This window comes from Aquarana catesbeiana, linkage group LG06, assembly GCF_042186555.1.
Source record: "Aquarana catesbeiana isolate 2022-GZ linkage group LG06, ASM4218655v1, whole genome shotgun sequence".
In the NCBI taxonomy this organism is placed as follows: domain Eukaryota; kingdom Metazoa; phylum Chordata; class Amphibia; order Anura; family Ranidae; genus Aquarana; species Aquarana catesbeiana.
Window position 1 is genome coordinate 328757705 of NC_133329.1, and position 12606 is coordinate 328770310.

Below are 12606 nucleotides of genomic sequence, written 5' to 3' on the forward strand. Positions count from 1 at the left end.
CCCGGACTGCTTGCTAGGAGGAGGATGTCGTCCAAATAGTGGTATATCCTCAAACCCCTCTCCCGCAGGGGAACCAAAGCGGATATTAGAATCTTGGTGAACACCCTGGGGGAGGTGCACAGACCGAAGGGCAGGGCTTGAAACTGCAGGTGGATCCGACCTACTGCAAATTAAAGATACTTCTGAAAGGCAGGTAGAATTGGCACGTGTAAGTACGCATCCTGCAGATCGATTGAGATCATCCAATCTGTTGGCTGTACTGCCTGAATAATTGTTTGTAGAGACTCCATCTTGAAGCTTTCTGGGTGTATGTGTCTGTTGAGTCTTTTTAGATCGATCACAGGCCTCCATCCACCCGTTCTCTTTGGGACCAGAAATAGAGTGGAATAGAAGCCTGCGAAGCGCTCCGCTCAAGGAAGCCAAATCCGCCGTCCAGGGTTTTAACCACAAGGCCCTTTTCGCCATTACTGAGTGCAGCATAGATCTTGCTGAACACCTAATCGTGTCTATAGCTGCTACTCCAACGAAGTCTGCTGACAATCTAATTTCTTCCAAGGCTTTGATTATGTCTTCCTTGGGGACATCCTGGCGTAGAGCTGTTTCAATGTTATCCGTCCAAGCTCTAATGGCATTAGATACGGAGGTGAGGGTGATCGCTGGCTTACATGCCGCTCCTGCAGCTAAATAGATCCTCTTGAGATCCAGATCGATTCTTCTGTCAAGAGGATCCTTGAAAGAAGCGGAATCTTCCATAGGCAGGGTAATATTCTTTGCGAGTTGCACCACTGATGCGTCTACCACCGGCATGGAGTTCAGTGACTGTGTTCCCGACTCCGGTAGGGGATACAATTTATTGAAACGGCCCAATGACAGTTTTTTATCAGTTCTTGACCATTCGTTTTGAATGACTTGGCTAATTTCTCCCATCAAAGGGAAGAAAGCCTGTTTCCTTTTAAGGAATGGGAAGTAGCTTTTTGCTTCCTGGGGAGGTTCTTCAGTATCCTCCCAAGCTATTGCAGCTCTAACTGCCTGGATAAATGGTTTTACCAATGAATGGCTGAAGCCAGAAGGATCTGACTCATCTGACGAATCGCCCGAGAGGTCTTCAGGTGGGGAATCTCTGGCCAGTCGGCCTGATGGAGGTAGAGGCGTACTGGCTGCAGAAGGACCAGGAAGAACAAGTTCAACATCCTGAGCCTGGGACGTCTGCGGGACTGGCTGGGCAGGAACCAAGGCCGCAAGCTCAGAGAAGGAGTCCTTCATAGTTCTTTTGAGCAGGTCCACCACCTGTTGGTTTTCTAACTCACGGCTGGACGCATAGTCCGCGAAACAGTCCTTGCAGACTACTTTATTCGGCAGCGGACTAGCCCCACAGGTGCAGCACTTCTTCTTATAGGATCTAGGAGAGGGGGACCGGTCCCGTCTTCTGGATCTTGATCTATGTCGTGAAGAATGGGACTGGGACTCACGTCTTGATGAGCGGGACCGGTGGCGTGAAGAACGAGATCTGCGACTTGTCGTCATCGTGGTGCCTTGAGGATTTTTTGGTCCTCTTGGAGTGGGCAGGGCTATGATTTTAAGAAAAATCATGTCAGGCCAGCGAGCGCACTTTTTTTTTTTTTTATACTCACGTATAGGTGGTCCCATACCTAACGGAGGTGTGAGGATCTTTGTTGCGAGATGAATGGCTCATTTCGGAGTTGGGCATAGGGATCAGCTGCGGAAAAAATAGCAGGTAAGGGAAGGAAAGAAAAAGAATTTTTTTTTTTTTTAAGCGGCACATAATCCACTTTGTTACTTTTTTTTTTTTTGGAATGCTTACCACAGAGCAGCTTAGAGAGACCTTAGCAGGGCACAGCTGAGGAAACTCTGACCACCAGCCCCCAAGGCTGATCCTAAAATAGCCTAAGGGTGGGTGGGGTAGACCCATGAACCCCCAGACACTCTGCCCCCCTTTTTTTTTTTTTTTTTTTTTTTTTTTTAGAGGAAAAAAGGGCAAAAATTGGCCCTTTTTCCAGAAACAAAGATGCCCGCCGCGGCGTCGAGAGACCGCACATGCGCAGTAGAGCCGACGCCGGGAAGCCGAGAAAACACTCGTCAAGCGATGGCTGTTTTAGCTTCCCGGATCGCGCCTGCGCAGTAGGACGAAGGGGACGCCGAGCCACGCTACCTATAAGCAAAAGAGAAACCAAATACAACACGGTCCCCCACAGTAACAGGGGAACGGCTGCCGCTCCTAAAAACAGCTGTCTGCAAACCTAAAGGTATTAACAAGTATCTTACAGCCTCTTATGTTTACATTTTCTTTCCAAGGGAGGAAAAAAAAAGGAATGATGCAGAAGGGAAAAGAGGGGGGAAAAATACAAATGCAACTCTCTTTTTTTTTTTTTTTTTTTTAAAATGGAAACAAAAAATGAAAAATCACAAGCCTGGCAGAATGGAGCTGATCCTTTTGCGACTCCTTCGCCATCATCATAGGATATGGTGGCAGACTGCGTTCCGGTGAGGAAACTCTGCAAGAAGACCCCAACAGATCCACAGAGGGGTTCCCAGTCTTATCAGCGCTGTGAGCGGCCCAAGAACAGGGACTGCGCACGGGAAAGGCTAAACCTGGCGGACGCTGCTAACTGCAGAGGTATGGACATACTGCTACTCTTCACCAGCACAAGAGGTATGAGGAAAAAAAGGAGAATGTTGGGGGAGGGACTACGTCTTTAATTTATGCTATTCACTGGTCCTGAGGGAGGAGTCGAGGCGGAGCTCTATCACTAGTATGCTGCCATGGAGGCACCAGGAAATGGCGCCGCCTCGGCTGGGAAGCCGAGATCCTTTGTTTATTTTTTTTTATTTCAGGCTTCCCAGCCTAGAGGTGAGATGTGGGGACATATTGACCCCACATCTCACTGTAAAGAGGACCTGTCATGCTTATTCCTATTACAAGGGATGTTTACATAAAAAAAATGTAAAAAAAAAAAGTGTCAAACTAGAAAAATAAAAGTAAAATTAACAATAAAAAAAAAAATTGAAAGCGCCCCTGTCCCCATGTGCTCGCATGCAAAAGCGAACGCATACCTAAATCGCTCCCACATATGTAAACGGTGTTCAAACCAAACATGTGAGGTATCGCCGTGAGCATTGGAGCGAGAACAAAAATTCTAGCCCCAGACCTCCTCTGTAACTTAAAACATGTAGTGTAGCTAAAGCCAAAACTTTCCTTAAGTTTTTGGTGTAGTGTTAAAAAGTTAGAAACCTTTTTAATACTGGATGTTTATCCTGGTTGCCTGACAGGAGTTTAAACTGTTCCTTACTTGATTAAAAAAAAAGTTTTGGCTTTAATTATACTATAAGCTGTACCGCTGATTTATTTATATTTCATTTAAAATTATTCTTGTGTCATAAGGGCTCATTCATACGTGTCTAAAATACTTTTAGATGCATACAATGTATAGTTTTGTACGCATCTAAATGCAGTAATCATAGAAACTAATGGGGCCATATGCACTGCTGCATTTACAAATAAAAATGTGCTCCACATTTATTTATTATTACAGGTACTTATATAGCGCTGTCAATTTATACAGCGCTTTACATATTTATTTTACATTCACACCAGTCCCTGCCCTTAGGAGCTTACTGTCTAAGGTCCCTAACTCATTTATACATGTAGCACTGTCCCCATAGGGCTTGCTGAGTGTTGGCTTCATAGGTCTCTCCCTGGTTACCTGCAGCTGGTTGCCAATGGTTCCCACTTAGGTGCAGAGGGTTCCCACTTAGATGCAGAGGATTTCCCTCTTAGTTGCTGAGGGTTTCCACTGTTGCTAGATTCCCGTTTGGTTGCTAAGGATTTTCCCACTATGTTGCTGTTGGCTCCTTGTTGTTCCACCCCTTACTCACGTTTGCTCATTACTCAAAGACCAGTCCTTAGATGGGAGAAGGGATAAGTGGGATACTCCAACAAGAATTATTCACAAGGGATGAGGACAACTCTCACTTGGCCTCACCAGATTGGTAGTAGAAGCAGTCACACTGCTTTGACCATACCGCCACATGTATGAAAGGGTTAGGTTTTCTTGCTCTCACTAGCAGCAGACTTGATACACAAAATTATCTTCAGGACACTCTCTAGCATCCCCTTTACTGACACCCGTCCACTGACTTTTCTAGCTGAAGGTGACACAGATCTGTACTCACAGTAGGCAGAATCAGATCCTTCCTGGTGTCTCCCTTCCAGTCAGCTTTGCAGGATCTCTGGGTTCAGCTTCTCATTGGTACTATAGGCCCCTGGGTCGACCACCCAGGGCTGCACAGCCTCCGCAGAGAAGAGGGCAGCCGCCCCTCTCCTTCCTAGGCTCTGTTCTCCAGCTTAACTAACTCTGAGCACATGTACTCTGGCCTTATATACAGTATCCCACAATGCAGCACTCTCCTTCTGCCAATTGCCAGGGCTGTAACAAAGCCTTTACACTCACTTGCCAGGTCCACTCCCACTGTCCAATATGCCTCCCTATTGAACCAGTGGGGGACAGTCAGGACAAGCTGAGCTGCACTTGAGTACAAATGAGCAGACCTAACCAATAGATCCTGCTCCCTGGTAGGCAGAGAGCACACTAAGTTTTACCTAACCATCTTCCTGGTAAGCAGAAAGACCAAAAACTATACTCTCTTCTAGCACCTACCTAGGAGGGTACTACACACATACTAGGGCCATTTTGGACAGGAGCCAATTAATCTACCAGCATGTCTTTGGAGTATGAGAGGAAACCAGGGTACCCGGAGGAAACACATCCAGACACAGGGAGAACATGCAAACTCCAGGCAGGTAGTGTCGTGGTTGGGATTTGAACCAACAAACCAAGTGCTGCTATGCAGCAGTGCTAACCACTTAGCCCCCACAGTTAGAGGCTTGCAAAAATAGTAGGAGCCATCTGTGGGGGCTTACATTTTATTTGTATGCGTGTAAACATGTATAAGCGAATTGTACATGTCCATACTCTGTACATGTTTAAACGCCTCTAAATTTGCCTAAACACAAGTATTTTAGGAATGTATTTTAGGCAGAATATTCTGCTAGTTCTGCCATGACTATGAAATGGGACAGTCTGGTCGGGCAGGCCAATTGTTTTTATGCTATATGCTGTGTGTCTGTAATTGTCTATTTAAATTGTGATCACCTCTGTCATATGGACTAAACTAAATTTAGCAACATTCTCTTACGGTGATAGGAAACCCTAACTATAACTATTCTTAAACTATTATGTCCACCTCCCCCCTACCTATCCTGCCTACCCTGTATTTGTGTACTTATTTATTTTTTAATCCACTCCGGCCAGGTCACGTGATCAAACAGCTCTCTGTAAGGGCTATTTCACATGGGAGATGTGATCAGGTTTGCCTCTTAGTTATTCAGGTGGACCTGATTGGCAGATCCATGCATTTCTTCGGACTGGCAGGCGTAAATGGACTTATGTCTGCGTTTTCTTCCGTTTAGGCAGAGTGGATCGGAGACAGTCTGGTGTATATGACTTCCGTTTACTCTCAGCCGCCTATAGAGCAGTGCAAGGTCTGTCTGTGTCCACTCGGCATTAACTGAGCAGACACAGACATGTTATCCGCACTACTCTGCTTCGATCAGCAGGGGATCAGTGGGTAGATGTCCTGCTGATCGAAACAGAAGGCCCCTTAGGAAGCACTCGACAACAGCTCTGAATTCTGGGAGCTGTGATGTCACCCATATGCTCCCATGGCCCAGCCGTTGTCGGCGCTCTCTCCTCTCCCCTGCAGAAGCTCCTCACTGACACAGGGGAGCCAGCGCAGGGGGATCACATGACTGGACTGGAGCGGATACAAAATAGATACAATAAAATAGTATACATGCCTTTTTTATACAGGTTAGACAGGATAGGTAGAGGGGGAAGGGAACATTTTAAGAATAGTTATTGTTAAGCTTTTTTTCCACTTTTAATGTTGGCTCTTAGTAAATGAAAGATAACATACAAAACGTGTTACATCACCTCCTGGACCTTTATACCCGTTATGAGAGAATTATGGGGGGTGCCATTTATAACCATTATCCGAATGTTAGTTCCCTGGCTGTGTAGTACTTTTGAGCCATACACCTTGAACATACAAAGAGCCAATGAGTTTTTTAGAAATGTCAGGAATCCTTATATCTTACGTGTTCCTGGTCAGTGACTTATAGCATTAAAACCAGGCAACTGGTTTTCCAAGTAGATGTCAGTACAGTAATTTTAGATTATGTATTTCTCCCATGACATGTTTCTGTACAAATAATATGTTCACCAAAAAAAAAACATTTTTGGTGGAGTGTAAGAGGTTAAGTGATTGTCTATTTTCTTCTATCACTGAGTCTGGGATGAAGATTAATGTATATTTAACAACTAAGCAACTATTTAAAACAAAAGTGAAAAAAAATGGTGTCTTTCTTTTTAGGACCTTTTTTATAAAATATTAAAGGCCTCTATATGTCACTTTGTATGAGCAAGAACCATTTTTACTCCAGTGGCCAGAACTGTCTTGACTATGTATTACTGCCAGGTGTGTCTAATGGATGATATCAAGTAGCTAGCGAATGTGTTAAAAGGTCTTTGCTGGTACATCTTATACTGTAGAATGGCAATTTTCGTTTTTTTGCAGGGGACCTCCATAGGGAGGGCAGTATGTTACACTGAACCCAGACTCTGATCCATCTTGATAAATTGTCATGATAACATTGTCAGCTACAAGTGGCAAACAAATCTCATAGCATCACATCCTATAAAAATCTCTATTTTTACATCTCTGATCCCATTAACCTGCCTATGCTCTGTGTTTTGCAGGAGACGAAATGAGTTTTTCGGACTGGTCAGTAAAGGAGACTACAACTGGAATGTTAAAAATCACAGAGATATATTTAGGTAAAACAAGATACAGAATTCATGTTGTGTTTGCCATGTTTTGCCATATAACAGACAAAATAATAACACTGATGTATTGAATTTATATTGGATGATATGCTAAAGGACATATATAAAAAAAAAAATCTGAAATCTGGCAAATCCAAACTGAGCATATGAAAAGAAAATAAAGTTGTTTTTACTAAGAACTGCATGTCAAACCAATCATCAGAATGTAGGCAGCTGAAGTTGCATCTAAATCTTACACTTGGCCAAGCCCCCAGCCTTCCAGACCAGACTCTATTGATAAATGAAATACAATAAAGGAGATGGATTTAGGGCCAAGCTTTGACTGGTTTACCAAAGAATACTTCTTTCTATGCATTTTATCATATCCTGAGATTGCATTGTCTAGGCTGTGATGGATTTACTTCCAGAAGATCTGCTTTGTTTAAACTCATTATTTATGTGTATATATAGTGGGGACGGAAAGTATTCAGACCCCCTTAAATTTTTCACTCTTTGTTATATTGCAGCCATTTGCTAAAATCATTTAAGTAAATTTTTTTCCCTCATTAATGTACACACAGCACCCCATATTGACAGAAAAACACAGAATTGTTGACATTTTTGTTAAAAAAGAAAAACTTAAATATCACATGATTCTAAGTATTCAGACCCTTTGCTGTGACACTAATATATTTAACTCAGGTGCTGTCCATTACTTCTGATCATCCTTGAGATGGTTCTACGCCTTCATTTGAGTCCAGCTGTGTTTGATTATACTGATTGAACTTGATTAGGAAAGCCACGCACTTGTCTATAGAAGACCTTACAGCTCACAGTGCATGTCAGAGCAAATGAGAATCATGAGGTCAAAGGAACTGCCTGAAGAGCTCAGAGACAGAATTGTGGCAAGGCACAGATCTGGCCAAGGTTACAAAAAAAATTCTGCTGCACTTAAGGTTCCTAAGAGCACAGTGGCCTCCATAATCCTTAAATGGAAGACGTTTGGAATGACCAGAACCCTTCCTAGAGCTGGCTGTCTGCCCAAACTGAGATATCGGGGGAGAAGAGCCTTGGTGAGAGAGGTAAAGAAGAACCCAAAGATCGCTGTGGCTGAGCTCCAGAGATGCAGTCGGGAGATGGGAGAAAGTTGTAGAAAGTCAACCATCACTGCAGCCCTCCACCAGTCGGGGCTTTATGGCAGAGTGACCCGACAGAAGCCTCTCCTCAGTGCAAGACACATGAAAGCCTGCATGGAGTTTGCTAAAAAAACATCTGAAGGACTCCAAGATGGTGAGAAATAAAATTCTCTGGTCTGATGAGACCAAGATAGATCTTTTTGGCCTTAATTCTAAGTGGTATGTGTGGAGAAAACCAGGCACTGCTCATCACCTGTCCAATACAGTCCCAACAGTGAAGCATGGTGGTGGCAGCATCATGCTGTGGGGGTGTTTTTCAGCTGCAGGGACAGGACGACTGGTTGCAATCGAGGGAAAGATGAATGCGGCCAAGTACAGGGATATCCTGGACGAAAACCTTCTCCAGAGTGCTCAGGACCTCAGACTGGGCCTAAGGTTTACCTTCCAACAAGACAATGACCCTAAGCACACAGCTAAAATAAGGAAGGAGTGGCTTCACAACAACTCTGTGACTGTTCTTGAATGGCCCAGCCAGAGCCCTGACTTAAACCCAATTGAGCATCTCTGGAGAGACCTAAAAATGGCTGTCCACCAAAGTTTACCATACAACCAGATAGAACTGGAGAGGATCTGCAAGGAGGAATGGCAGAGGATCCCCAAATCCAGGTGTGAAAAACTTTTTGCATCTTTCCCAAAAAGACTCATGGCTGTATTAGATCAAAAGGGTGCTTCTACTAAATACTGAGCAAAGGGTCTGAATACTTAGGACCATGTGATACTTCAGTTTTTCTTTTTTAATAAATCTGCAAAAATATCAATAATTCTGTGTTTTTCTGTCAATATGGGGTGCTGTGTGTACATTAATGAGGAAAAAAATTAACTTAAATGATTTCAGCAAATGGCTGCAATATAACAAAGAGTGAAAAATGTAAGTGGGTCTGAATACTTTCTGTCCCCACTGTGTATATATATATATATATATATATATATATATATATATATATATATCAAAAACTTCAGTTTTTTACACATAAATGTGTACAGTACAATTTCCTGTGCTGTCGCCCTTGTAGCCATTGTACAAATATCCAAAAGGATAGTCAAAATAAAAAAAAAGTAAAAATGAACAGCGTAAATACCCTAACCTTATATATTTTTTTATTTTAATCATTTCAGTTACTTGTATAGCGCTGTCAATTTACGCAGCGCTTTACATATACATTGTACATCCACATCAGTCTCTACCCTCAAGGAGCTTACAACCTAAGGTCCCTAACTCACATTCATACATACTAGGGACAATTTAGAGAGGATCCAATTAACCTACCAGCATGTCTTTGGAGTGTGGGAGGAAACCCACACAGGCACAGGGAGAACATGCAAACTCCAGGCAGGTAGTGTCATGGTTGGGATTCGAACCAGCGACCATTCTTACTGCTAGGTGAAAGTGCTACCCACTACACCACTGTGCCACCCCACCTGTCACCTGGTCAGTGTTAGTTAAAGCTGAGCTCCAGGCCTTGAGGTTTCACAGCGGGTCCCCTACTGCGCATGTGCGAAGCGCGCTGCGCTTTGTGAATGGCCCGGCGGTGGGGGAAGGAGAAGGGGGGGCGAAGTTCCAGATGAGTTGGCCACTGGAAGTGGGAGTGGGTACCTGTCAAAACCAGGTACCTGCTCCCTCCTGCCCCCGGAAAGATGCCAAATTTGACAAATAAGTGGAGCTTCCCCTTTTGGGTGGAGCTCTGCTTAAAAGTAGAATTCCAGCTAAAACCTAACTAACCTTAAAAATGTCCCCTCCCTTCTCCTAATACCTATGCTGACTATCTTGTGCAAAAAAGATGCATATACATACTTACCTGTTTTCATCAGATAGGCCATGGGAGCCTATGGGCGATGTCACTGCTCCAGGCTTTACCAGCCATTGTTGGAGCACTCTGTTCTCCCCCCTGCAGCCACCACTGGCTGACACAGGGGATCAGATGACCAAGCCAGAGAGAGCTTTAAAAAGGTAAGCATATACATCTTTTTTACACATTTTAGTTGGCATAGGTGTTAAATGTGCATGGGGCATTTAAAAGGCTAGTTCGGGTTAAGCCCCTTTCACACAGGCTGTCCGATCAGGTGCATCTGTCAGTTTTTCAGACAGACCTGGTCGGACCCTCCCATCTCTTCTATGAAGCGGCGTATGTCAGCAGACACATATCCACTGATACCTGCCGCCATACGATCCTGTCCGCCAAAAACAGACGGATGGTGGTCCTATTCCCCATCCATCTGGCAGATCGAATGGCATTAAAAGGAAATGGACAGGCGGTCCGTTTCCACCCGATTGCCCTATAGAAGAGAGTGGGACTGTGTCCATTCTGCATAGCAGAGCAGACACGGACTTGAGAGAGATCCCCCGCTGAGCAAGCGGATTCCACTTAACGGAGGCGCCTGTGTGAAAGGGACCTTAATCTGGAATTCTACATTAATAGGTCAAAGCTGTGTTCACCTCAATACTGCTTTTTTTTTTTTCTTTTATTATTTCCCTCTCACGTGATTTTACTTTGAGACCCCATCACATGTTTACAACACAGGGTGCACTTCTAAACAAACATTCGCCTCCCTGCATAGGAGACACAGTCGTTTTTTCCAAAGCATGGTCTCTATCCCTTACAGCAGTGATCATCAACCCTGTCCTCAGGGCCCACTAACAGGCCAGGTTTTATGTATTACCTTGGGGAGATGCAGACTAGAATACTGCAATCACTGAGCAGCAAATCATATCACCTGTGATGTATTTCAGTTATCTTGCAAACCTGGCCTGTTAGTGGGCCCTGAGGACAGGGTTGATGACCACTGCCTTACATGACAGCCATAGAGAAAGTGATACCAGGCTTCACCTTAATTAATGTTCCAAGTGATCAGCCATGATCCTGTCCGGAGCCGGCAGATGTGCTGCGCTGTGTGTAGAATGAGCAGTAGTAGAGAGATTAGAACCGACTGATCCAAAGGCTAGGGGTGCCAGAGTTTTGTTTGAAGCTGAACCTGCCCTTTAATTAAACTGCTAAAATCCCAGCAGAACACATTTATTTATATTCATAATTACATATTGACCTGGGGAGAAATAAATAAAATGTCAATGTAGATTTAAGAGAGTTAGTGAACATCTGTATAAAGCAAAACATCATTCATCAATTTTATTATTATAAATGGGCATTATTTTTACACATCGGAATTCTCGGGAACACCATGGACTGTAGGCACAGGTTTGGCAGACACCATACTGATATAATGATATATAACAGCGCAGTGGGTGAAGGACACTCGCTTAGTATGTTTGCAGTATGTTTGCTTTGATCCACTTCTCTTTTTCAGATCAATGCTAATGACAGCATGTGACCTTGGAGCTGCAACCAAACCGTGGGAGATCTCAAGACAGGCAAGAGTTGATTTATTACTCGATAGGGGAGGAACTTGCTGATGGGACAATGTTATAATAGGATATGACTTACAAAACTCCACCATAAAGATTTCACCTTTCTTATAGACAAAGTGGTGTATTTTATTCCTCTGTAGTTATATGTTTATTCTCCTGAAGGTATAACTATAGACAAAACTTGGATAGATTGGAGAGGAATTTAGGGAGACTCGCCCTCTCTATTTTTCCTGTTTATCATTTTCACAGAGAGTAAAAGAGAATCCCACATTTTGGGTTGTTACCAGAACTGGAATAAAGGTTGCATGTTCCAATGGGGACACTAATTCTGGTGACAAAGAGGGGATCCCACACTTTGGAGGGATTTCCTTTTACTTTCTGTTTGGCTGTGGGACAAGAAATAAAGGGAAACCTCCCCAATGGAACACAGATGGCAAAAAAAAAAAGGGGGGGTTATAACATCCTCCCAACTGTCCCTGATTTTGAGGGACTGTCCCTGATTTGGAACAAAGGCCCTCTTTCCTCCTCAATTGTCCCTCATTGTGGTCTGATCTATATAGTTTTTTTAACTATACTACTTTTTATCTTTCAAAAAGTGTTTCCCACCCAGTGCTAATCCTTTCATGCAATTTCTAAATTGCTGCATTTGTAAATTTCTAAAGCCAATATAAAGGAATAGTAGTGGTATTAAAAAAGCACTTATGGATTTAACTAATCATTTTTTGTATGGTTCTCCTTTAAAACTACTTCAGCCCTGGAAGATGTGGCTGCTCAACAACCAGGCCATTTTTTGCGATACAGCACTGCGTCTCTTTTACTGACAATTACACGGTCGTGTGACGTTGTACCGAAACAAAATTGACGTCCTTTTTTTCCCACAAATAGATCTTTCTTTTGGTAGTATTTTATCATCTCTGCGGTTTTTATTTTTTGCGCTATAAACAAAAAAAGCAACAATTTTGAAAAAAACACAATATTTTGTACTTTTTGCTATAATAAATATCCCCATTTTTTTTTAAAAAAGCTAATTTTTTTTCTCAGTTTAGCCTGATATGTATTCTTCTACATATTTTTGGTAACAAAAATCGCAATAAGCGTATATTGATTGGTTTGCACAAAAATTATAGCGTCTTCAAAATAGGGGATA

General features: G+C 43.2%; 1 protein-coding gene across 2 annotated transcripts in view; it reads left to right on the top strand.

Moving 5' to 3' along the window:
* Positions 1 to 12606, top strand: part of PDE11A (phosphodiesterase 11A) — a 988141-nt gene that overhangs the window by 911595 nt on the left and 63940 nt on the right. For both annotated transcript variants that reach the window (XM_073633831.1, XM_073633832.1), the window contains 2 exons: positions 6837 to 6914; positions 11399 to 11462. In XM_073633831.1, the coding sequence (XP_073489932.1) occupies positions 6837 to 6914; positions 11399 to 11462 (142 nt within the window). The remainder of the gene's footprint in view (positions 1 to 6836; positions 6915 to 11398; positions 11463 to 12606) is intronic.